Genomic DNA, 27,951 nt, shown 5'->3' with positions numbered 1-27,951 from the left:
CTGAAAAAATTGTTTGAGCCAAAATACGCTTCGATATCACTTTTTATAGCTTCTTTTGAGGAGTGATTCTTGTTACTTATATGGAATTTAAGTCCCCGGAAAAGGGGATAATCACAAGGTGCAATATCCGGAGAGTGTAGTGGATGCGGCATAAGCTCCCATCCGAGCTCGTTCAGCTTGCCTAATGTTTGCCTTGCGGTTTGAGGTCTTGCGTTGTCGTGGTGAAACAATCCTTTGCGTCTATTCACTAAAGACGGTCGATCGTGTTTATTTCTGCAGCAGCATTTCTACCACTTTTATAAAAAAAATACAAAATATGCCTCTTATACGCGTTCGAAGATTCCATTTTATTTTTTAACAACACGTGCTTCTCTCCGCGATTAAAATCACTTGTGAATGCGCAATATATAAAAGAAAATATAAATAGTTCTGTTATATTCCGCGAATAATTTTGTGCATGCAAAAATCGTACAAAAGTGAAATTATTATGGTAAAATTCGGACGAACTTATGGACTGACCTGGGGAAGACAAAATCTCATCTCTCAAATTTCGTGGGCATCCTCACGGGGCACTGTCCGCGAGGTATACATGCCGTAAGACTCGGAATTGCTTCGAGTCCTTTTTGCGTCTGCTGTATGGAGGATGAGGTGGAATCATCTCAGCATCTGCTCCTTAGCTGCCCAGCTTTCGCGGGACTAAGATTCAAGCATCTTGGTTCCCACTTCTTTTCTGCGCCTGCTGATATAGCAGGTGTTGATAACAAAAATCTGATGAACTTCATCAGCAGCATAAAGAGGTTAGCACAACCGCAGACTAGTCACCGTTCGTAGTCCGAAAACCCTCAACCTTCCCCATCCCTTCCCTTTCTCCCTTTTTTCCTTCATCTCTATGGGCATCCATCACTACCTAACCTAACCTGTGGACTGACCTGATATACCTATGTGTTATGCTACAAAAAAAAATTTGGCCAAAATAGAACGTCAAACGCTCAACGGCGCTAGTTAACCGGTCAATGAAAAGGCTTTATATAATATGTTATTTGCTTTGATCACAGGCCACTGTCTCCTAGGTCGACATGCCCAAAAATTGAATCTACCGCCTTTCGACTATAAATGTGAAGTTCAAAATTAACAAGACTGGCGTCATAAAAATGTGTGTGATGGCGCCATATTTTTAATGAGTTAGTGCGTTGGATGTTACATCCCTAGCTGATTTCCAGTGAAGGCTTGGTGGCATTCGGTTCAGTGGCAGCGACTAAGTGAGTGATTGCGTCTAAAGTGTCAGTATGTTTTTGTCATCGGTACAAAAATGTGTTCCGAACGAAGGGCTAATATCGAATTTTGTTTTCAAATCGGTAAAACGTTTCCGAAACATTTGAATTGATGAAAAAAGCTTATAACGATACTTTTCTATCTCGTGCCCGAGTTCGTAAGTGGTTTACACAGTTCAGAGATGGTTGTGAGGACATAAATGGCAATGGATATACAGGGCACCCAAAATCAGTAATCACCGAAAACTCCATCGAAATTGTTCGTAAATTTATCAAAAATGAGCTAAAATCTTTGTTGAAATTCATGGAATCGGAGTTGAATATCTCCAAAACGTCGATTTATCGCATTTCAACTCATCATTTGGGTTTACGAAATATCTGTGCACGTTTCATTCCGCACAAGATAACTGAGGACCAAGAATTGCTTAGAATCCGAAAGACCTCATTAAAGAGGCGAGAAAGGACGAGAACTTCCTTTACAACATTGTAACTGGTTACAAACTGGTTAAACCTGGTTTTTACGACATGAACCTGAAACTAAGCGCCAAAGTGCCGAATGGAAGGCTCCAAACGAGCCACCACCCAAAAGACCGCGTTTGGAGAAATTAAAAACCAAGTCGATGCTGATTTGTTTTTAAGATTCTAAGAGAATTGTCCACAAACCGTGAATACAATTTTCTATCTTGGCGTTTCGAAGCGTTTATTGCATCGCATTCGTCGAATTCGTCCTGAATACCGTGAAGAAGGAATTTGGCGCTTATTGCATGATAATGCAAGCATCTCATCGATCCGCTCTTGTGACAGATCTTTTGACTAGAAATCGCATTTTAACCATCATTCATTCACCGTATTCGCCTGATATGGCTCGCTGTGACTTCTACTTATTCAGAAAAGTGCATTTGTCCAAGGAAAACGTTTTGCGTCCGTAGAGGCCATCCAACAGGCTTGTACCGACATCCTGAAGGACATTCTAGATTTTGTTCAACGACCTGAAACACTCTTTCGAAAATCTTTTAGATCGCGCAAAACAGTGCATCGAGGCCAGAGGGACTATTTTGGGTAAATAAACTGGAAGTTATCAGAAGAAAGCTCCTGTCGTTTCTTTTTTAGATCCAGACTTCACCTTGTATAGCAAAAGCTGCAAGAATGAGGAGAAGGAAGAGTCCGTCAGACTCAAAGTCTATTACTGCCCGGCGCCACTAGAAGGAGTAGCTGAAAAACTGTTATTTGCTATATGCAATGGATCAGCAACGGTCTAAGTGAGTTGGTTTAGAGGCCGACTGCCACTTCTTATCCTATCTGCCTATCGTATTTGGCACTTGTGCACTAGCTGCTATATGCAAAGTGACAAGCAATGGAGCGTGTTAGAGTTAAACTAAAAATGTCCATAACTCAAACCTTTTGACGTGATAACGTCTTATAATTCGATTTAACAGGCTGCACGCACGAAAAAATGTGTCGTTACCTTGCTCATTGCCGTTACCTTGCTCATATGTCGTTGCCTTGCTCATTGCCGTTACCTTGAATGAACTGCAAGCGAAAGCGCGGAACGAACGACAAAGCAAACAAAGCAAATGAACGGCAACGTTCGACATCTTGCTCTCTCCTACTTAAGTGAGCGTATATGTGTATGTATATTCGCATATGTACATATATAAATTCACGTATTTGTATTTGCATATGCCTTCTTATTGATTATTATTAATTTGATTTACTTGAAGAATTTAAAATAAAACCAAGTTTGTTGCTCATTAGTGTTACCTTGCTCATATGTAGTTACCTTGCTCATTGCGCATATGTACATATATAAATTCACGTATTTGTATTTGCATATGCCTTCTTATTGATTATTATTAATTTGATTTACTTGAAAAATTTAAAATAAAACCAAGTTTGTTAATAATACCTGTTGTTTTAATATTATTATTATTAATTTTTTTATTATATATGAAGGAAAAAATGTATGGTAATATTTACCATATACCTTATAAGATATGTTGTATACTAATATATGTATATAAACACGCAATTTTCAATAAGAACAAATCTATATGTAAAGATGCATACAAGTCATATGGACATATCATATATACGAATCTATTCCGTACGCAAGCAAATGTAAGCTAATGTGCTTGAACTGCAAGCGAGAGCGCGGAACGAACGACAAAGAGCACAATCGGCCCCCGCGTTCGGCAACGTTCGACATCTGGCTCTGTCCTAGTCCCGATTTACACGAGGAGACATCTTCCAGGAGACACTGGAAATTCTCTTTTGATGTTTCATTCGCGTGCACACGGGCAAAAATGTTTCCGCGACATTTTGACATTTAATACTTTAGCATCGTCTGGGTCGGATGTATTCTAGCACGCGCTTACATGTAAAGCAGAGAGCGTTCGACAACAGTTTCTTAAATATATGAATGAAAAATACAAACTGGTTAAATAATAAATAATTTGTTGTTTTTTTATTGAAATATATTTATAAATTCTTATACTTGAATAAAAAAAATTAAATTAAAAATACTTCATATGTAAATAATTAACTTAAAATTAACTTGAGTATCTAGAAATGCAGGGAAAAATTAGAAATCAACATAAACATGTCCCATAACTATTTTAAATTATACCTACTTTACTAGCAAGAATAATCGAGCATTTCCCAAGGAGCGTTCGGATGTTTGTCATCGTTGTTATCTTCCGTTTTATTGAAAACCAACACATAACTTATAACTTTCTTCCACAAAAGAAAAAACGAATGAAGCAACTGTCAAAAATTGGAAAGATTGGAAATACGAATAAGAAGAGCAAAGCGTGTCGCCGAGTACGGGAGACAAAATCCCTTCTCTCTTCCCCGACCGTCCTTCGCCCTTGAACAAAATGTTTCCCTTCCAGATGTCTCCTCGTGTAAATCGGGTCCTACTTGAGTGAGAATATATATGTATGTATATGCGCATATGTAGGTATATAAATTCACATGCTTGTATTTGCATATGCCTTCTTCCTGTGTGCATGGTAATGAACCATTTCTCTGTTGAGAATAGGGCGATAATAGAAAAAGTAGGAAATGAAAGGGAGTGTTTCGAGTGTAAAGTGTCTTGAAAAAGGCAAATCGATGATGGTGCCTCTTAGTGTTGTTGACTTATTAACGTCTGATACACAATCGAAATTGAACATATCTTTCATGAATTTGATAAATGTTTCGTCATTTTTCACGTTTGTGTAAATGTAACTTGACCTATTCCATTGCAGTTCCATTTCATATCACAAATTAACAAAGGCTCAAACTACGCCAAAACTACCGACTCCACTACACTCAAATCTGGCATTTTGCCATCCAATGCCTTTATTTTATCACCAGCAATCATCGCCATTTTAGAAGCAATTAAGCTATTAGTTAAAAAAAGGGGAAAGTTCGTAATTTGCTTGCCTCGTCCCTCGATCAATATTAAATATTTTAAGCAACTGCGACACCTACCCTATGTTCTATGTTCTCAATACATCTGAATTTCCTGACTCATATACCTATAAACTGCATATACTTCCGACAAGCAAAAGAAGTCATAAGGAATTCTTTCAAAATTCTACGAAATGGCACTATGAATGGACTCAGTGAGGCCACTCGACGAATTTCGAATTTGCAACGTAGCCATTCGGACTCAGTAATAGGGCTGATAAATACAATATCTACATACAAACATATGCATGCAAATACTTACGAGTACTTACTCGATTGCATCCCATTTAATTATTCCCTCTTCTACATCTAATTATGACTTGCGGGGATTTATTTGCAGCAAACACATTTTTTTATGTGCATAATTAAACTGCCTTCAGCCACATGCAAATGCGATCATTTAAAAATAGCAGCGAGTGTAAAACACTGGCATATTCAAACTACTCGCTAAATCAAATCGACATTAACACACACACAAATATAATATATTTATAGAAAAATGTGAACACACTCTATGACGTCAAAAGTAAAAGACTGCCAAAGCTGAGACGCCCCATATTTCAAGTAACACTCTTACTTTAGGAAACCGTCCAGTTTCCGATGTAAACTGTCGACAAGAATTCCGTAAAAATCAGTATTATATTTTTATGCCTCTGACGAAGCATACTCTCATTCTCTCTCGTAATGCCCACTAATCTCTTAACTAAAAATGGCAAAACAAAACAAGTAAGGATGGCTAAGTTTACATCCGGGCCGAACTTTAAATACCCGCGCTCATTTTAGGACAACTTAATTTGAGCTTTCCTCTTAATTTTTGGAATCAAACAATCATACAGGCAATAGTGAACACAATTATAATACCCTTATGCACAAGGTATTTATAACGCATGGTCTGAAGAGTCCAGCACCTAAAACATAGTTTGCAATAGTTTTATTGCATTCACCTCTTTTTCGGTTAGAAAGACAGCTGTTAAAATTTCATGATATTTTATTCATTAGTTCCCAAAACAGGGATGTCGCTTTCGACACGGATTCCGGACCTCAAAGGTGTTTGAAATAAAAAAGACAAAAGGGTTCTTGTTCAGTATGAATGGCGTTATCGTCTGAGCTACGATCTTAAAAAACAAAAATTGACAAAATGGAACGGAAAACCGTTTTTTGACCCTGTTTTTGACTTTAAAGGTCCGAAAAAAAAATTAGGTGTGTAACTAAGTTCCCGCTGTTTGTCAATAGATGCCGCCAGCAGTGTGTGCTAGTCGATTCTAACATAACCTCAATGTCATAAACCAAGCTTAGACATATGGTAAACAAACTGCTTCGACACATTAGTGATTTTGTTTTGGTATCATTTATTTTTGGTTTTGTAAAAATGTCTGATTTTGTGCCGAATAATCGTCACTTGGGGGAAGTGTTGATTTTCCTCTTTCATTCGAAAAAAAAAACGGCGGCTGAAGCGCATCAAGAGCTACAAAAAGTTTATGAAGATGCTGCTTTAAGTGAAACAACGTGTCGAGATTGGTTCCGCCGCTTCAAAGACGTTGATTTTAATGTTGACGACCGTCCGCGTGAAATAAGGCCAAAAACGCTGAAGACGCTGAATTGGAGGCATTGCTCAATGAGGATCCGTGTCACACGCAAGAAGAGCTTGCTTCAGTATTAGGAGTTACCCGCCAATCCGTTTCGAAGCGATTGTATGCTTTGGGAATGATTCAGAAACAGGGGTCTTGGGTTCCTTATAAGTTAAAACCAAGGGGTGTTGAACATCGTGTTTTTGCCTGTGAACAACTGCTCCAGCAGCAAAAAGGAAGGGTTTTCGTCATTACATCGTGACGGGTGATGAAAAATGTGTTCTGCGTCGTCGCCTTGGCCGAATATTCACGCTGAGAAGGTTATGCTATGTATTTGGTGAGAAGCGGCCGCAATACGCGGAGAGGCATGAAAAACTGATTCTACAGCATACCAACGCTCGGCCGCACGTTGCCAAACCCTTTAAATTCTACCTGGAAACACTGAAATGGGAAATCGTACCCCACCCGCCATATTCTCCAGATATTGCCCCGTCCGATTATCACCTGTTCCGAGCGATGGCACATGGTCTAGCTGACCAGCAGTTTCATTCATATGAAGACATCAAAAAAGAGCTTGATCCGTGGATAGCCTCAAAAGATGCACAGTTTTTCCGCGACGGTATACGAGATCTGACAGAAAGATGGGAAAAAGTAGTAACCAGCGATGGGCAATACTTTCAATGATTCACTTGTAACCATTTTTTTAGAATATAGTTGTATTTTCATCAAAAAACAGCGAGAACTTAGTTGCACACCTAATACTAAATTTGTTTTTTTTTTTCAAATGATCGTAGTTCACACGATAACGACATTAATTCTACGTCATTTAAATTTTATTTCATCAAAATCGGTTGAAGGCTAACTACTTTTTGAACCCACTTCGTGAAGCCAAACAAAATTTTTTTTGTTTTTTAACAAAGGATCAAAAAATAGAATTCTGAAAAAAAAAAATTTTTTTTTTTCGTTTCTGTTTTACACGCATTTAAAGAAACAACCAAAAAACACCATCTCAAATGAGGCGAGCGCCTTAACTTTACACTGTTTCCTGATCGGAAAAAATATCGTTCAAGCAAAGCAATGGCTGGAAGTGTTATGCGGACTCCGCTCCATCAGAAACAAGAATGAAATGATAATTTGCCCACTTCAAACGTGAGCGTAGAGACACCGATGATGTTTCCAATGTGGATGTCCAAATGGGGCTGTAACACCAGGAAACAGCAAAAAAAAATCGACGAAATCGTTTTGTCTGCTCGAAAAGTGAAGTTGTGTGAGTTAGCTTGTCTCGTGAAGATATCAAACGAACGTGTTGGCTTTTTACTGCATGCGCATTTGACTATGAGAAAGCTCTGTTCAAAGTGGTTTCCAAAGTTTGTTTCCTCCAGACAACGCATCGTGTCAGATATGGCTCCTGGCTCCGACTACTGGGCTGTTCGTAGACCTAATTAATGTTCGTCGGTTAGAAATTTCGCTCGAATGAAGAGGTTTCCACTGAAACTGACGCATATTTCGAGGCAAAAGATAAATCGTTCTACAAAATTGAAATGTTAGAGCTTACGTGGTTCTTGATAGAAATTATGTTAATGAATAAAGCTAAATTGGAACAAAAAAATGTGTGTTCTTTGTGAGGCCCAGGATTTTTCAGCCAATGTGTTAAAATAAGATGTCTTCATCTCGGCCGGAAAGATCATGGTGACGATCTTTTGCGATGCGAACGGCGTCATCCACATGGATTTTTTAGAAAACGGAAGAACGTTCACTGGATAGTTATTAGACCGCTTTTACACAAAATTAAACGAGACGCGCCCGCATTTGCGAAAAAGAAAGTGCTGTTTCCCCACGATAACGCACCAACACTTACATCCGGAGTTGTCGCCGGCAAACTGCATGAATCGCTACCGCACCTCCCGTATTCACCCGATCTTGCTCCCTGTGACCTTTTTCTTCTTTCCTAACATGAAGAAATGGCTCACGGGAAAAGAATTTAGCTCAAACGAGGAAGTCATCGCCGAGACAGAGGCGAATTTTGGAGAGTTCAGCAAATCCTATTTTTTGGAAGGGTTAAAAAAATGGCGGCAGCGTTGGGAGAAGTGTATCTTTTTAGAAGGGGACTACGTTGAAAAAAACGGAGATTTTGAAAAAATTGAGTCTTCAACACGGGTACTTATTAAATCCCCCTTATATGTCTTGATGTTGTTCCACAAATACAGTTTTATCTCACTTCCGAGCGGCAGATGATTTTCCATGAGTGACTTTTTCACGGAAAAATACACTCTGTGGTTTGCCATTGTCTCTCTTTACTATCATTTTAGTGTGTCGACCCCACAGCGGGCTTCAAACCCGTGTACTACCGAATGTTAGTGCCGTACAAACCATTTGGCTACGGCGGCCGCTGTATATTCAAATTTAATTTGTATGTGTGGATGGGTGTATTCACAATCCGAAATATATGTATATATGTGAGCATTTATGTTATCTCATCATAATCGCTGTGTCCACGAGCCACGTAGACAGCATCCAAATCCGCCCCTTATATGTTTTAAATATCAAGTATGGAAATTATATACGTACGTACATACATATATACATATATATATATAAATATGTATATGATAAGCGCGAGTTAGTATAAATCTTACATACATATTTAATGGCCGTTATTATCAGTGAAATTTCCGTGGTACTTGCAATGCCGTGCATATATACGAGTACTAATAAATATGTATGTAGTTGGACATATAACGTAATATGGTATGTATGAGGCGCATTAAATGATAATCTCAGCTCATTGGCGCCAAATACGGTCAGCTCTAAAATATTTGAACAAATCTAAAATAATTTTTTTCTTTTTTTATGTCTTAGACAAATAGATTTTTAAGATTTAATTTATTCGTATAGTAAATTCAACGGAGCCGAATAGGTTGGCGCGTGACTACCATTCGGAATTCAGAGAGAACGTAGGTTCGAATCTCGGTGAAACACCAAAATGAAGAAAGAGTTTGTTTTTTCTAATAGCGGCCGCCCCTCGGCAGGCAATCCTTTATTCTCAAAATACGGTTTGTAAATATGTCTCCTTTTTGATTCAAAGTTTCCTGTATGGCCCCAACGCACCGAGACGGCTGGGGCTTACACCACGACTACGCGCCGGTCTATACCCATTCCATTCCCCGTTCATTAGTCCGAAAACAGATATTACAACATTGTCACATCCTTGATGGAAAAAATAAGAAGGTGGCGATATCCGCGAGCCGCTAACCTGACGTAATAATTAAATATTAGTTTGGAGAAAGAAAAATTCTTTATTTTTATTTGTTACTTTGCGCAAATGGCTTAAAACTGTTTTATAGCCGGTCAACTTCAATTAGTTCTGTGATTTTTTGTTGACTTCCATTGTTAACACCCTGTAATTCACAACTGAATGGAACAAAAAAAAAATACAGCAAAAGAGTTTTTTAGTAACAAAAAGCATAAACATTAAATTGTTTGATCGATATTTTACGAGATATCGTTCAGTACAGCTATCTACCGAGAAAATAATCGATTTCTTTTTCCCAAAACTAAATTTTTATCCATTTCATAGTTTTATTGCTTTTCGTTTATATTCTTATAATTATTATCATTGTGAGGGGATTTAACACAGCCACCTAAAAGATATATTCTGCCCCCGTTGGCTCCCCCGACAGTCGGTTCTACGTTACCGGAACGGATTTCAATATATCCGGCCAAGGACTGTCATTCCAGCACTCCACACTCCCAACAACATCTATCCGCACTGGCAGGGTTTAGTAAACTGCTACAACAACAACAAATTCGAATTCCAACTTCGATTTCGAATATTTATATTTTAATAATATATTTCTTCTATTTTATTGTTTTTTACATCCTTCTCTGATAAAATATGTTTATCCAGGTGTTTTTCCCGCTTATGCTTCAGTGCTGGGCACGATTTCCACACATGCTTGGCAGTTTCATCTTCCTCCCTACAGAGCTCGCAAGTTCCATTGGAGCATATGCTCAGATTAACAATAGAATGACTCAATCTACAACGCCCTTTTAGAATGTCCTGTGATAATTTTAAAATTATTCTTATTTAATCGCATAAATTTTCAAACCAGCTTAGATTAAAGCCATCTTTCATTGACTTCGATTGCGCCTTTTGTTCTTGTTCACGAGCAAATTTCCCCTACAACATCGTTCGCCTTCTTGCATATTCAATCGGTTCGCCACAGCCAGAAATAATATCACAGATGGCGCATTCTAGTAATCAATCATTAGGCCTGTTCATGTTAAAATTATCCAGTAACTAGCCAGTAACTAAATTTCCGAGAATTTCATCTCAAAGAGAAAAATACCAAAAAAAAAAGTACATGGACGCAAAACCAGTAACGATTTGCAAGTTTTACGAACAGCTGATTAAAATGTTGGCAGGAAAAATTACAACAATTAAAAGTGTTTTCTCTTGAGCTGCCTCGTATTAAATTAAAAGAAAAAAATAATTAAGCAAATGAAGTGCAAATGAAGAACATTCCATTAGAAATTGCAATTCGCAAATTTTAACTCGCGGCTATTTTTACTTTGCGATCAGCTGTATTTTCGCTTGCTAATTCTTACAAGTAAAAATGTATCCAATAAAAACTTGCAACTTCCCTCCACAATGAAATGCCATTTTGCTCTCTCTTACTTTCCCCTACTTTGCAAGTTTTTGCGTACATGAACACCAAAACGGGATAATTTGTAACAATTGTTACAAACTTTTATAGAATTGGACATTTCCGAGACCAAAAGCAAAAACAAAATATCTACATTGCACTTGTTTTTTTTTTTTTGCTCTTCTGTTACTACTTTCCTCACATGACATTGAATGCAGTAAGCGCGTTGAGATTTTCTTTTCTTTATACTTTCTTTACCTTTTCTTACTCCATAAGAGAACTCAGCATGGCGTCGCAGAGAAAGTCAAGAAAGCTTATCTTTATACTTTCTTCGCCTTATTCACCTCATTTGGAGTCTACTGTAAACCGCAGCGCACACAGTTATATACGTATATGTGTATGTGCGAAAATATAAAATCCAGCTTTATAACGGAAACTTGTATATGCTCAACGTTACTGAGAACACTCTAGGCAACGCCGCACTAATAGTCGCAGAAGAGATCCCGTCATAGATAGATTGTTACGCCAACGTGGTTTTACTTAAGTTCGAAAAATTTTATTGTGATAATTAAAAACTAGATATTTTCAAATAAAGATGAAAAACCAAATTTTAAATATGTCTGCAATCTGTTTCATTTTTGGTAAGTATAAATTATAATATAAGGTGAAGTGCGAAATATCGAAGTAAAATACAAAAAAACTGAACTCTTCACAATTAATTTTAGTACTCATCGTTTTTACATTAACTACGACGGCTGCACAATCCAAGCCGAAGCAATGCATCAAGGAATGTCCGGCAACAGTCGATCGCGTTTGTGGTTATGACAGCAATTGCTATGCCAGATTTAACAATAAATGCCAGTATGATTGGTTAAAATGCTCTTCGAAGCACAGTAAGTACCATATACAGTTGCAGTTAATAAAATAGGCGGGATATATAGTTTTTTTTATAACCTAAGTAAGCAAGCGAAAGCTTCCTGAGTAGACCCGTAAGTTGTGTTTTCCATTTCAACTTAGGTTACGTAGGTTTATATTTAAAATATATATATGTACATATACATATATATATGCTTGTATATACTCGCTAAATAGAAGTACGCTTAGATGGAACTCGAATTCGAAGAAATTTCATCAGATAAAAGCTTCAATCAAATTCAGTATTTTGGTGGTTTTTTGCCCGAGCACTTTTACACAAGGCCGTTATAATTTTGTTTGCATAACGGTTGTATGTAACAGTATAGAGGATGCGCGATAAATATAAACATATATGTACATACATATATACTTACGGAAGGATCAGAATAATAAAATAAATTCATTTAGCCATGTCTGTCCATCCGCCTGTCCGTGCGTGCGCACGAGAGCTCGAGCAAAAATTAATATATTTCTGTGAAACTGGGTACACAAATTACGCTTTGGCCAGGGTAGTTTGGTATTGAAAATGGGCGAAAACGGTCATTAACCACATAACGGTAATTTTCATTAAAACAAAAAATTTTTTGTTGTTTTCCCCTTGATCTTGAGAGCTGAGAGCCATGTGCAAGGCGAAAAATTTCATTGAAACTGCTTTTGAACAACGAAAGCGGAGGATGGCGTGAAGGGAGACTTCTGTTGTAGGCAAATTAGGGGAAAAAGTAAACGCAATGCAAATGAAGAAGTTTAAGTGAAAAACTCTATTTTACACCGAGAGCATTTTTAATCTGTTAGAGCAGATAAGAGGAATTACACAAAAAATACATGGAGAAGCACAGAGATATAGTTTAGCGACGAAACTCTTGGGCATACATACATACGTATCTAACACTAAACCTACCATGTACGGGTCAAATGCCCCTTTTTAAACTTTTTGTCAGAAGTTCTTAGAAATAACATTATTAAATCGTCGGTTGCCTTCACGACTTTTATTAAAAAGTACATCGAATGTATTTTTCAAGATTTACTCTTCTCTTGCTAATTGTTTTACCGAGAAATATATGTGAACTTAATAATATATATAATATTTTAAAGACGGGTCATTTGACCCACATTGGTAGGAATAGGAATACATAAAATACCGGTAGGTTTAGTGCTAAATAAATAAAATACATTATGTGTTAGAAAGTTTTCAGTGACATAAAATATGTCACATTTTTTACAAATGGGAGACGCTTTTCAAGAACCAGCCCAAACAATACAATTTCCGAAATATTAAAATGACAGCCTGTACGGTTGTACGTAGCGCAATGGCTCGCGTTTTTCCCCCCCGACAAAGGGTTGTGGCTTCAATAAACTAGCCATGTCCAGTGCGCTGAACTTCACTCACTCCTTGGCTATCATCACTGAAGCAGCTGTATGCAGCTAAAGTGCTTCATTTACTTCTTCTAAGGGGGGCTATCATCGAGCCTAGCCTTGAACAAGAAGTTAAGTCCTGCGGTTAGACGGTTAGACGACTCAATGGGTAGAGCCACTTTAAGACCTCCTCGGTCTTCAAGATCCACAGAAGATAGACTACAGGCTGTTCACGCCATCAGACGCCTCCTACCCGTACAGCCTCGACTTCGCACAAAGCACCACAATTGCAGGTTGCAGGGCTCATCGGAGCTCGGCAGAGTAACATCATTCCCCCCTTTTTTCATCGCCCTCGCTTCATTGATGGAATCAGGTTCTTTCTTAATAGTTTATATCGCTCCGCGCAAACTATATTTTACCTCAAATTTCAAAACTTCACAATTTTTTCAACTACAAAATAACAACTAAAGACGTGCAATTTCGGAAAATGCCTGAAAATTTATTATCATTTCAGTTTGCATCGTTTTAAAAAAACTAAGTAGTATGCGGCTACCGTAGCCGTATGGGTTGGTGCGTGACTACCATTCGGAATTCAGAGAGAACGAAGATTCGAATCTCGGTGAAAGGCGAAAGTGAAGAAAAAGTTTTTTCTAATAAAGGTCGCCCCTCGGCAGGCAATGGCAAACCTCCGAGTGCATTTTTGCCATGAAAAAGCTCCTCATAAAAAAATCATATGCCGTTCGGAGTCGGCTCGAAACTGTAGGTCTCTCCATTTGTGGAACAACATCAAGACGCACGCAAAAAATAGGAGGAGGAGCTCGGCCAAACACTCAAAAAGGGTGTGCACACACACATATATATATATATAAGTAGTAGACAGATTATGTTGATCGGATGATTTTTTCACCGACATGTGACCATTAAGAATGAAAATACCCAGAAACAGGTTCTTCGAAAAAAATTCGGACATCATTTTCTTATCTTTGCTATAAACAAAGCAAAATTACTCATATTTGGTATAAATGATGATCCAAGAAGATAAGTACGATACGCGTAAAATGTGAAAAGATGAGCAATGACACACCCACTTTCGGATAAATGCGTGTATATCTTTAATGACTTAATTAAAAACGCCCCAATTGTGTATACGTAATCTTCGTCATTTCAGTTAGATCCGTCATGAATATTATTAAAATCGGATAAAATTTCGCCCATTTTTTATATGTTAAGTCTAATTTCGGTCCGTCCATCTGATGCTACAAACTATAACTCTTATTGTTTTTGAGTTTGTTGTTACCAGTTTGTTGTTACCAGCTGAAATTAAATTCCACAAAAATTCGATCCGGACCGAATGTAGCCTTCTTACTGTTTTTTCATTTATTAAAAAATATGCGTTGAAGTAATTTATAAGTAACCAAATTTAATTAACATAAGTTTGAAAACTCATAACTACTCTATCTTAACCTTCATTTTCATTTCAGATCTCGAGACGGTGGACATGTCTCTATGTGATTTAGCTGAACGAAGAACTCATCCAGATTATAGGCTTTGCTGAGAGCTCAACTATTTTTATATGTATTTTAATAAATTATTTCAAATTCCATGCCATCTAAATGTAAAGCAATATTATACTCAATTTATCACTACAAATAGTCTTAAGCCGATTCCTTGTCGAAAATATATTGTAAATGTATAAATCAGTAGAGATTTGACTCTCACAAAAATCTCTCCTTATTTAATGTGAAATTGTGAAAATTAGAATTTTGAGTTATCCTTCTCTGACGATGCACTTAGATTTATCTTGGCTTAGAGGCACGAAAAGTGTAAAACTTGTGTAATGCTTTTTGATCTACATCCACGCAGACTGGGCGCCATTTATTAAGACCTCAAATTAGCAAAATCCCCTTTTTATACGTCCCTTGTAAGTAAATTAATAGCATTTTCTTTTGGGGAAACCGAATTTGCATTTCTGTAGTTTTATGTTCCCGCTCACTTGAAGGTGAAGTTTATATTTTGCTTCGTTGTTGTTGTGTTGCAGCAGTTTATCAAGCCCTACTAAGCATGGTGAAGTCAGCGATCGTCGTTTTGAATCTCATGTGACGGGTAAGCTCAAGAAGCATGCTGTTTAGACATGGTGCGTCCAAAGGGAGAGGGGTGTTAGTTGCATTTCTTAAAAGGGTTATGTGAATAGTTGGTTAGTATCATGCGGGGTACCTTTAGATGCCGGAAATGTGTTGAGTATGTCGGGCCAAGATAATGCAGGTTTCACGAGGCAGCTAAAGCTTTTCGCCTACGATGTATAGTAGGCCGGGTCGATTTGTGGGGAGGAAAAAAAGCGCCCATTGCTCTGTGAAAATCATATTCTAGGGATCAAAATAAGAAACTTTGTGGAAGGAACCATACCTCTAAAACGAATTCTGATGTCCCCCAATTTGGGTCGAACTTTTTAGTTTCTTTTCTCATGTAAAGGCCAAAAATGGTGATATTTTGAAATGATTGTATGGGGAACCCCCCAGGGGAGTTCCAGGGGGTGTGCCACTGGCATGGGTGGATCGGCCGTCCAAAGTTAGTGGGGGTCGGTCATACATTTGGGACTCGATTGGAGCACTCTAAATGGGTCAAAGTGGGATTTTTCGTTCGACCCAAATTGGGGGACATCAGAATTCGTTTTAGAGGTATTGTTCCTTCGGCAAAATTTCTTATTTTGATCCCTAGAATACGATTTTCACAGAGCAATGAGCGATTTTTAAATCGACCCGCTCTAATGTATAGCGATTGGACTCCTATGACGGCAACCGGGGGTCAGCAGTTTAAGAAGGTAGTAAGAGACTTCCGATAAATGTTGTTCAATGCCCGTCTATAAATTGTCTGGTCTAGTAGTTTTATTCGGGCCTTAATTTCGTCAATGTAGTTGAAATTTGTCTCCTGACTCGCTTGGAATGCGGCTTAGCCTCCGGCAAGTGTCGGCAAGGATGGTTTCTAGCAGCCCAGCCAGGATTGCTTGCCCAGCATCTTACTATACTCGTTTACCGGCACAATAACCACGATGTGAAGATGTCGCAAAAGCCACCTGATGGCCACCTCAACTTCATCGCTGGAGAAGGCAAGCGGTGCACTGTTGTTTGGCAGCGTGTTCAATAGTGTGGTAACACGGCGCTTGGATTTGTCAATCAAACGATGTGAAAAGTGATTGCCACTCTGTCATTGTACTTCGTGGGCTTTGACATGAACCTTACGATGGACCTGAGTTTGCTCACACCAGAGGTAAAAGGAAAGAAGGAGGGAGTAATGGGCTCTGGTGAGCTCCAAGAAGTTGCAGAGGTTTCGATTTTAGTGCTTAATGGAGGCTCCGGCGCATTGTGCGAAGTAAAGGCCGTGGAGGCGAAAGGCGCCCACTCCTTAAGGCCAGAACAGGTCATAAAGAGGCATAACCCGTTGCACCGCAATGCAGCAGAAATAAACTTCTGCTCCAGGGTTAGGCTCGATGCCAGTGACTATAGACGAGCTTAAGCGCATTGAATAGGACTAGTTTACTGTGGCGGCAGCCCTTATTCGGGAAAATCCGAGTCATTCCGGTACGTGGAACCGGCTGCCGTTGGAACCATTGCAGTCGTTATCATCGAAATCGACAAGTGTTGGACAAATTCTTAAAACAAGCAAACAATAACCTATATTTTAGGGGACTTTAATACTAAGAACCCCTTATGGCGCTCCGAAAAGGCCAAAGTGCACTGAAAATGTAGTCATGCGATTCTATAATTATACAAAAGCCATCAAATCATCCGCTAATATTGCAATACCACAAAGCAATTTCCCGCTTTACAAACTTACTCGGCGTGTTAGAACAAAAGTCTGAGCATCCTAAGATCTAGGAAAAAAGTCCTTAACACATTTACAAATCATCACCTTCTGATGCCGGTTTAAAAGAATAAAAAAATCGCGAATGCATTATTTAAAAGAAATGTCTAAATAGCTGAATTCATGACGGGTATCAACCCTTAATCCGCCCCAAAAATCCACTAATCGAGCTTCCTTCTACTACAATTCGCATTATTCAGCTTCCAAACAGGCATTACTTATCAGCAAAACAAAATCTTCTGAAATAAAAGGTGGTTAAATTTCAAGGGCCGATGTTGAATGTGAGCCACACCTAAACGTCAACGATACCGTTGGACTTCTTTCTTTGAGGTTATTCGAAAGAAAAGGGGTACGTCGATACATCGCAACAATTCAAGAGCTAAAGGATGAGATAATTCGGCACATTAACGTCATAGAACCTCAATTATGCCTCAGCGTCATCGATATTTCGAAATTTGGACCATCGGATGGAGGTGTGCCGCCGAGGCCGCGGCGGCTTTTGGCCAATATTTCATTCCATACGTAATTGAGACATACCAGTATTATCATAATAAAGAGAAATGATAAAAATTTCTTAAAAAAGTTGTATTTTATTCAAAATCAACACCGGCCCTTGAAACCTAACCATCCTTTAAAATCTACCAGCCACACTTCCTCTTTAAAACCCAACTGTTGGTCCCAACTCCATCCCGAATGGAGAAAGTCCGTTTATCCAACAACCTTTACGAAAGAACTCACTAAAATTTACACGCATTGAAGAATAGATCACACTAAGTTAACCCAGTACTATCTATTAAACTTATTGAATATATCTTGTAAATTAAAAGCACTTCATTTATACATTGTGTAAAATAAGTACCCGGAATTTATAATTTAAACTCTCCCGGGAATACCTGACACTTCAAATTTGGTTTTTTCATGTTGGTACACATGTCCTTGAATGCACAAGCCTTATTAGAACGGGATCTATTACTTAGTGTGTTTTATTCTGCAGTCAAAGTGAGTTGATCTTTTGTTTACTTGGCGAATTTTACTCAATTTTTTGCAAAAAGAGCATCGGAAGGAGGTCTCTGAAGACATGGTTTCCCGAGCTAATACGGACCCTACGTTCATGAAACGCATAATAACTGGTGATGAGACATGGGTCTACGAGTACGATATGCAAACCAGTCAGCAATCGTCTGAATGGCGCTTCGAGAACGAGCCGTATCCAAAAAAACCACGCCAAAGCCGGTCAAAAGTGAAGGTTATGCTCACGGTTTTCTTTGATTACCAAGGCGTGGTGCACTCTGAGTTCCTTCCAGAGGGCCAAACGGTTAATAAGGAATATTATTTATCCGTTTTAAGGCGTTTACGTGAAGCCATTCGCCGTAAACGGCCCGAATTGTGGAAGGACAATTCGTGGATTCTGCACGACGACAACGCGCCATCGCACCGAGCCTTGATTGTACGCGAATACAAGACCAAAAACTTAATAAATACTATCGAACAGCCACCGTATTCGCCAGATCTCGCACCCTGTGACTTTTTTCTCTTCCCAAAACTAAAATTGCCACTTCGGGGAAGGCGTTTTGAGTCGATTGAAGACATTAAAAAAAATTCGCTAAAGGAGCTGAAGGCCATCCCGGCGCCGGCCTACCAGCGGGCCATGGATGACTGGGTTGTTCGTTGGAATATTTGTATCGGCTCAAAAGGAGCCTATTTTGAAGGCGATCCAACAAATAATGATGAATAATATGAAACAATGTGTTTTTTTTTTAATTCCGGGTACTTATTTTACACAATGTACTTTTTTTGTTCCACCATCAACAGAACACAGACAAAAGTAAAAATACGAAGTACAGATAACGTCACGGATGCCAGCTGTTTTTCATTTATTTTTCTTACACGTAATTTAGCACAACCTTTATCGTATAAGACCATTTGCTTCAAATGCAAATATGTTCTTCTTCATCTACTACGACTTATTCGCAATGAACGTAAAGTTCGTAATCTGCATTCCAAACAATTTTGTAATCTCACTGTCAACATATAATTAATTGCATATTAGATAGATAGTTTTCCCAGGATCTTACAAGCGGAGGTGTATGCCATATGTATATTTTCAAACACCACTTCCGATAGAAACCTCCGGAATGAGCGAATCGCAATTCTGAGCAACAGCCAGGCTGCCCTCAATGCATTGTCATTCTTTGAGGTTAAGTTCTGATTAGTCGTCGAGTGCGCCGGGAAATTAAATTTGCTAAGAATGCACAATCGCGCCCGGCTCATATGAGTCCCAAAAGAATACCTAGGAACGAAGTATCGAATTCATTGGCTAGAAACATTTTGACCTCATTATTAATGGGCTCCCAGCCCTTTCTTGACATGCTAATGGGCATTCTCACAAGTCAATGCAGATTGAGCAGTCTACCGACTCCTGTCGTTTTGGAACCAATTCCCAGAAACTCTAACACACCTTCTTCTCGCATGTGATGCCATAACGAGAAGAAATACAGGACATTTCAGCCGCGTACGACCAGAACACATATGCTCAGCCAAACCCAGTTCCATTGGGTTTGCAAACTTTTTGTGAAGAAATCTGGTACGCATAATTGGCTATAAATTAAATTTTGGTATAATAAAGTGCAAGTTTGAAGTAGTCCGAAAACTGTTCGAATTTTGCACGTTTTTTCCGATGCTGGGTATTTTTCCCCCATATAACGCAAAGTTTCAATCTTTGTGTGATACCACATTTTTCAAAAGCCCATCAAATTTTCCAACAATTTAAACAGAATTTATATAGAATATTGCAAACTGCAGGGTGAGCGATATGAAGTGTTACCAACTTCACACTGCTTGTACGAGTATCTGTAAAACAGTTCATGGCATCAACGTCAAAATTGCTAATGACAGTTCAATATATTGTTCGTAAGCCAAAAGCATTTGCGTCTCAGTTTTGTTGATTTTTTTTTTTTTTTCTGTGATGGAATTCAAACGTAATAGTGTGATTGCGTTATATTTGGCTGGAAAATCACAACCAGCCATTCTTCGTGAGCTCAGTCACCTCAAAGTGAATAAAATGTTAGTGTATCGCACTATAAAACGTTACAGTGATACTGGGTAGCATTGCAAAACGCTGTGGATTTGGGCCGCAGTGATCGCTGATGGACGCTCTCCAATCGTTTTTATCGAGCCTGGTGTCGAAGTGAATGCGACTTATTATCGGGAAAATGTTTTAGAAGCTGCTTTAGAGCCATAGACACGCAAACATTTCGGCCGTAGACCATGGACGTTCCAACAGGACTCGGCACCGTCTCATAAAGCTCGTGTAAACCAAGAATGCTCAACAAATCATGTTCCACACAATGGCTTTCGAATTCGCCAGACGCAAATCCGATGGACTATTCCATCTGGTCCATTTTGGAAAGCAAGGTGAGGACTAAAAATATGCCAGTATTGATGCGCTGAAAAAAGCGATTATACGAGAATGGGCCAAAATACCTCAAGATCACATTCGTGCAGCAAGCAACTCATTTTTTGACCGTTTGAAGGCTATAGTCAAGGCAAAAGGTGGTCATATAGAGCTAAAATTGTAATCATTTTTCAACAATTTTGTATTTGAACACTTAATATCGTTCAACCTTGTACAAATATTAGAAAAATTCGACAATATGTTCATCATAATTTCACGGATATTAAATTAAATTCTTAACAAAATTTTAATACGCATTTTTATAGATTATTGAATTTTAGTATAATAAAGTGCAAGTTTGGAGAAGCGCAAAATTCTCGTTGATTTATACTAATCTTTCCCTGTCATTCATTTGTTGTCTGGAGCCAATACGCAACACCACCAAGAAAAAATTATAAACAATAACAAAATTTGTAGCAATTTTAAACTTGCACTCTTTTAATGCTAAAATTCATTAAGCTATAAAACTTAGTTCAGAGGACTGGGTTTGGACGAGGCACTTTAATGAGTAGAGGGCACAAAAGACCTCAAGTGCACAAGAATAATCGATTACATGATTTGTCCATACGAAGTAAAATTGTAACCGACAGCACTATTGGGCACCCCCATTTCACACGTATTCATACATTCTTCCAATCAGTCATTGCTCATATGGCAACAGTGGGTAGTGCCGGCACAGATTTTTTCGTATATTACCAACAAGATCACTGTTTTTTGTTGGCCTCTGTTGTAAAAAACCTGTAGTCATATCCCTCATTAGATTTCTTCAAATACGCTAAGAGCCAATTAACGGCTTGATGTTGGCCACATCTTTGCATTCTGTACATCGTGGAAGTGCAAATCTCCCCCTACTATCATTTTACTTCATTTCACCAAAGGGGAAAAAAGTTACCTAATTTGGTAACTATTTACCAAAGTGGCAACCCACAAACTGTTCGTCTGACAGACAAGACGATCGTTCGCATCGCTGTTAATCAATTCCTACTTCACTATTGTGCACGGATATAAAAAGAAGACAAAGGCAAGTCATATTTCCGGTCCGCTTATTATGAATTTAAAATGAAATTTCAAATTGCTTTCATCATAGCTGTTATATTTACATATAAACGCATAGTTTCACGAATGTGAACCGTGTTTTCTTACATACGAGGTGCGCTCAAAAAATAAAGTGAATTTTCAAATTTCGCGGGCTACGACTTTCGGGCTTCGACTTTCGATTAGTATTTTTTTTTTTATGTTGGTACACTCGTCTCGAAGATATGTTCACGGTTTTAGCAATAAAGCAACTTTAGTTTGTTTGTGAGTGGCGTCAATAATAATATTTAATAATAATTTTCTGCTATCGAAAAAAATGCATCAAAGAAGTTGCATCAAATTCTGTATCACCAAAAACTTGAAATGTTGACAGTGGATTACGGCGAGAGTACTCTGAGTCAAAAAAATGTTTACAGGTGGTACAGAAGGTCGAGAAGATGTGAATGACGACGCTCGCTCTGTACGCCCCACCGCTTCAACAACCGAAAATGTTGAGGAAGTGAAGAAAATTCTTAAGGGAAAGCGTCGAATCACAATTAGAGAAGTTGCTGAGGATATCGGTATATAAGTTGGCTCATGCCATGCAATCTTTTCGGAAATTTTGGTCATGAAGCGTATGGCAGCGAAGTTCGTTCCAAAATTGCTGAATTTCAGCCAAAAACAACGTCGCATGAGCATCGCTCTGGAATTGTTGAATGACGTCAACGATGGTCCAGATTTGTGACGAATCATGGGTATACTCGTATGGTTATGACATCGAAACCAAAGTCCAATCATCCCAATGGAAGAGTCCAAGAGAGCCAAGACCAAAAAAAGCACGCCAAGTTTCATCAAATGTCAAGGTTTTGTTCACTGTTTTGCCATGGCAGTTACCATGGCGTAGTGCATCAGGAGTTCGTACGGTAAATAAGGAGTATTGTCTTGAAGTTATGTCTGGAATTGTGGAAAAAAATGCATGCTTTTGCACCTCTCACTCATCTTTGCTCGTGAGAGATTATTTGGCCAAAATCAACACCGTTATCGTGCCACAGCCACCGCATTCACCAGATTTTGTCCCCTTCCTGTTCCCAAGATTGAAGAGACCCATGAAAGGACGGCGTTTTGCGACGATCAAGGAGATAAAAGCCAAATGGCTGGGAAAGCTCAAAGACATACCAAAAAGTACATTTCAGAACTGCTTCAAGAGTTGGAAAAAACGCTGGCACAAGTGTATTACAGTCTGTGTCAGAAAAAAGGAACCGCTATTACTCATGAAGCATAAAAGATGTGCTCGTATGTATATACAAAAACTACGAGTCGCAATTACTCAACAAACCGTGTAGTCTACATCGTTGTCGAATATAACCTGGCATCTTCTCGGCATGCTTTGAACCAGCTTTTCTGCGTAGCTCGTCGACAAACAGAACTAGATTTTGCGAACTTGACGCATGAGTTATAGTACTTTAAATCATGGACTGGCCTCCCGGCAAGATGGGCTTTCATAGTTCCCCCCACATTTTCAATGGTGTTGACGTCTGGGGGCTGGGAAGGCCAGTTCAATACTGTGACGTCATTTTCTTGTTTTGTTGTTTCTCAATGTGTTTTTCAGAGAGCTGTGGTTTTGATGATGTGGACGGTAGGATATGTTCGCCCCCTTCAGTCGACGTTCGATGGTGTTAATACTCACATCTATTCGCTTTTTAGCAAGAACTGATCGTGTCATCAACATTTTTGTACACCTTATACCACTGATTCCACATCACAACAAACTTTTTTGATTTTTTAATTACTTTTGCAGCTACGGCGTAAGATAATTTCGGCACTTTCGAATGCGTGCAAAAAAATACCGCCTCGAACGATTCGCGTACTTCTCACGCACTTTTGTTTGGTTACGGAAAAGTTTCGAACGACACTAACCTGAGTTAGCACTAGCGTCGTAGCCCTTGAGTGAGACTATAACGCAGCAAAAAGCGGAACGAAATATGTCTTCAAGTTACAAGAAAAAAGCCGGCTCTTTTCTTCTAGCACAGACTGAATAGCTGAAGGGTACTACTTTGAAGGAGATGAAGTAGCAATTGATGAATTTATAAATATTTTTGAAGAGAAATTAAATATCACCTTATTTTTTGAACACACCTCGTACATGCATAAATAAGTATTATATGTATGTATGTGCTTACATACCTCTATGTATAAACATATATTATACATACATATATACACAGATATGCATACGCAAAACTAAGGTTTCAAAACGTGCTCAAGCGAAAAATATACAAAATACTTTCATAAATAAGTCGAAGAAATCTTTATAAATCACTAAAATTAGAAATTAAAGTTTGTCACGTAGATTTGGTTAATAAATCCCGCAACTAAGCAAAAATTCATTGCAGTGTTTTTTGTACACCAGAAAGTAACATTTCAATTCCATTTTAACGGTTCTCAAAATGCGCGCGCTTCACAAATTTCTTTGGCTTTTGGTGGCATGTAAGTAAGCGATAATCTCGATTGATTAGTTTTTATTTAATATTTATATGGAACCAGTTACAGTTTCACCAACACTAATACTTGCACGTCCCAGTGATGAGCTCGCCTCGCGTCTCGCATTTCTCGTAATGGATCCAGCGAATGATGAACGTTTCAATGAAATCGAACATTCTGGCATGGGTGAGATTTACTATCCCGAGACGACGATGTTCGAAAAACAGCGGCAACTCGGCAAAAATATACTTCCGAACTTGAATGTGACAACCAGTAAGCCGGATGACAGCGAAGAACCGACGGAAGACAAGAGAAGTTTAATGCGTTCGATGCTTACTTCGGTGTTCAATTTTATGCAGCGCTTTATCCTATGATTACGAGAGTAGTGCGACTTCAAATTCATCATATTTTACACTCTCTGTTTTTGTTTTTTGCGTACTTTTCTACATGCGAATTTCGTGCGTGCGTGAAGTTGAAAATAAAGTACATAACATACATACGTGTGGATGTATGTATGTATGTATATACTATCGTAAATACGTACTATGTAATGCGTATATGAATAAGATTTATATGTCAGTGTTGAAGTGCAAATCAGCCACTTATAAGTGGAAAATAAAATTTTATTATGTTTTTTATTACTTAGAATACTTCTTATTCTTAATTGGCGCTATAACCGCTTACGCGATTTGGGTCGAGTTTAACAAAGTGCGCCAGTCGTTTTTTTCTCGGGCTAACAGGCGCTAGTTGGACACACCAAGTGAAGCCAAGTCCTTCTCCACCTGATCTTTCCAACGCAGAGGAGGCCTTCCTCTTCCTCTGCTACCACCAGCGAGTACCGCATCGAATACTTTCAGAGCCGGAGCGTTTCTCCCCATTCGGACAACATAACCCAGCCAGCGTAGCCGCTGAACCTTTGTTCGCTGCGCTATGTCTATATCGTCGTAAAGCTCATACAGCTCATCGTTTCATCGCCTGCGATATTCGCCGTCGCCAACGGGCAAAGGTCCGAAAATCTTACGCAGTATCTTTCTCTCAAACACTCCAAACGTCGGTTCATCGGATGTTGTCATCGCCTAAGCTTCTGCGCCATACGTTAGGACGAGCATGATGAGAGCCTTGTAGAGTGTTAGTTTTGTTCGTCGAGAGAGGACTTTACTGCTTAGTTGCCTACTTAGTCCAGAGTAGCACTTGTTGGCAAGAGAGATTCTGCGTTTGATTTCAAGGCTGACATTGTTATCGGTGTTAATGCAGGTTCCTAAATAAACGAAGTCTTTTACAACCTCGAAATTATAACTGTCTACAGTGACGTGTTTGAACACACCACCAGACCCATTCGCTTTGCCTCTTTATCCAGTTTGGAGAAGGCAAAACAAACAGCGCGCTTGTTAAGGCCGATGATGTCAATATCATCGGCATACGCCAACAATTGTACGCTCTTATAAAATATTGTGCCTGAGCGATTAAGTTCTGCGGTTCGTACGATTACAACACGTTAAAGAAGTCACACGACAGCGAGTCACCCTGTCTGAAACCTCGCTTGGTATCAAATGGCTCGGAGAGGTCCTTCCCAATTCTGACGGCGCTGCTGGTGTTGGTCAACGTCATCTTGCATAACCGTATTAGTTTTGCGGGGATACCAAATTCAGACATCGCGGCATACAAGTAACTCCTTTCCAAATCTTGGAATATTTTTTGCTATTGACACTCATACCAGTAACAGTCAAAATAGCTGATGCAAGTTTCTATGTGATGCAAATGCATTAGGGCAGCTCATCAATTGATGGTTGGTTGCTTGGTTGAAGTGGTGATTCGTCCAGAATCCAACTAGCGCTTCCGCACCATTTTTGTGCCACATCCTCGCTACCAACTTTTTTAACGGTTATTTACAGCATGACTATATCCAGTCTGTGCGGTGCCGGAGCCTTATTAGGTTGTTGACATCTAAGCCAGACAGTTGTTCGAGACTCTCGAATAGCGGTTTGTCCAGGGTTAACATTCTGTCTGACTGCCGTTAGTCTCCAGGCGTGCCGTCGTTTCATGTTTATCAATGTCGGCGATTGCTTGAGGTTGTAGGTGGGCTATTCTGTTAATTTTATATTTCGTCTGGTCTCTCAACATTTTTTCAGAACAAAATATTTGAATGCGCCCAAAATTTTGATGCAGGACGTATGACAACCCTTTGCTTCAATTTATTTTTTATATTGACGAATACTTTTATTTACAATACAACAACACAGCAATACTTATATCAAAAAGTTAATCAGTTACATATATATTCTCTGTTGCTGTTTGCAACCTCTTCCCACCTCTCAACTAATTTTTTTATGCCGATCCGCCGAAAATCGCCTGGTCTGGTGTCAAAGAAGTTATTGAGCCAGTTTTTAAGGACCTCTTTGTTATCGAAGGTAACGTCCTTCATTTGGTTTGATAGAGAGCGGAAAAGATGGTAATCGATCGCTGCAAGGTCCCGAGAATACGGCGGATGTTTAAGGACCGCCTATTCGAGCTTCTCGAATGCAGCTTTGACAACTTGTACAACATGGGGCTTCGGGTTGTCGTGAAGGTATATGGTTTTACCAGGTCGATCAGGTCCTTTCAGTCGAATAGCCTCATTCACGCTATGTAGCTGAACACTTTAAAGCTCCTTGTTGATCGTGGCATTCTTTTCGAGCATTTCCCATTGCACCAGGCCCTCCCAATCCCACCAAACAGATGTCATGATCTACTTTGGATGAAGATCGGATTGACTCTCGGCCTTTGATGTATAGGCACCATTTCCCATCTCCCGCAAGGATTCGGTACAAAAAGCGTTGTTTATGACCGCGTGTTGCTCGATGGCGGGCGAGATACTGAGAAGCAATTTAATGGTGAATTTCTTTATTTTCGTTAAGCTCGTGAGGCACGGAGACTCCCAGGCTCCCAAGACGCCATAGTGCAGAACGATACTAGTAAACTGCTGTAAGGAGGAGATCAAATCTCTTGGGTGTGTAGGTAACATTTCTATGATCTGGGTTCCAGGACATAGGAACATAGAGGGAAATGAAATTGCTGATGAACTTGCCAGGAAGGGAACTGAATTGGCCTTAGAGACCTCCTACCCGGACATCGGTACCCCCTGACAGTTGTTAGAGGGGATGGTTGGTTAGTTGGTTGGTTAGAGTGGTGATTCATCCTGAATCCAACTAGCGCTTCCGCACCATTTTGTTGCCACATCCTCGTTACCAAATTGTTTAATAGTTATTTGCAGGAGGACTATATCCAGTCTGTGCGGTTTAGGAACCTTATTAGGTTGTTGACGTCTAAGACAGTTGCTTGAGACTCTCGAACAGCGGTTTGCCCAGGTTTAACATTCTGTCCTTCCATAGGGCAGGGCATTCACAGAGGAAATGGAAGATTGTTTCCTTTTTCTCCGGTTGTTTACAACTATGACAGTATGTGTTGTGAGGGATGCCCATTTTGGCGGCTTGTTCTCCGATAGACCAGAAGCCAGTTATGACTGCCGTAAGTCCACAGGTGTCCCGTCGTTTCATGGTTATTAATGTCAACGATTGCTTGCGGTTGTAGGTGGGCCATAACGTTCTGCTAATTTTGCATTTCGTCTGGTCTCTCCATCTACAATCTGCAATTCGAAGGTATTTTAGGGAAATTGCATTCTTGACCGCACCTAGTGGAGTGAATACTGGTACTGCAAGAGCGCTATTCATGGCAGATCCCCCTCTTGCCAGTTCATCAGCTTTTTCGTTACCTTCTATATTCCGGTGTCCCGGGACCCAAATTAAGGTTACTCTTGGGTTTTCACTCAAGTTGGTGAGGCTGTTCCTACTTTGCTCCACCACTTTAGAGGTTGTTATAGTCGCGTCCAGCGCCTGGATTGCGGCTTGGCTATCCGAAAGAATAGCGATATTGCCCTTAAAAGAGAAATCTGCGATTAGTAA

The 27,951-nt window shown here is 39.3% G+C and overlaps 2 protein-coding genes across 3 annotated transcripts; both read left to right on the top strand.

Moving 5' to 3' along the window:
* The first annotated feature begins 11,406 nt into the window (after positions 1 to 11,406).
* Positions 11,407 to 14,967, top strand: LOC128860281 (uncharacterized). Its single transcript, XM_054097703.1, has 3 exons — positions 11,407 to 11,579; positions 11,664 to 11,831; positions 14,688 to 14,967. The coding sequence occupies exons 1-3, from the start codon at positions 11,534 to 11,536 to the stop codon at positions 14,759 to 14,761; spliced, it is 288 nt and encodes a 95-aa protein (XP_053953678.1). The 5' UTR covers positions 11,407 to 11,533; the 3' UTR covers positions 14,762 to 14,967.
* An 8,947-nt stretch (positions 14,968 to 23,914) lies between these two features.
* LOC128860279 (uncharacterized) lies at positions 23,915 to 24,661 on the top strand. Of its 2 annotated transcripts, none has more exons than XM_054097699.1 (2): positions 23,915 to 24,019; positions 24,077 to 24,661. In XM_054097699.1, exons 1-2 carry the CDS (start codon positions 23,980 to 23,982, stop codon positions 24,385 to 24,387), a joined length of 351 nt encoding a protein of 116 aa, XP_053953674.1. In that variant the 5' UTR covers positions 23,915 to 23,979; the 3' UTR covers positions 24,388 to 24,661. The 2 variants fall into 2 exon arrangements, with proteins under 2 accessions (XP_053953674.1, XP_053953676.1); XM_054097701.1 differs by having other exon boundaries at positions 23,922 to 24,019; positions 24,083 to 24,661.
* Positions 24,662 to 27,951: the final 3,290 nt, after the last annotated feature.

The sequence above is a fragment of the Anastrepha ludens genome, chromosome 4, assembly GCF_028408465.1.
Source record: "Anastrepha ludens isolate Willacy chromosome 4, idAnaLude1.1, whole genome shotgun sequence".
Lineage (NCBI taxonomy): Eukaryota > Metazoa > Arthropoda > Insecta > Diptera > Tephritidae > Anastrepha > Anastrepha ludens.
The sequence above is the reverse complement of the archived record's forward strand: the minus strand, read 5'-3'. Positions and strand labels throughout refer to the sequence as shown.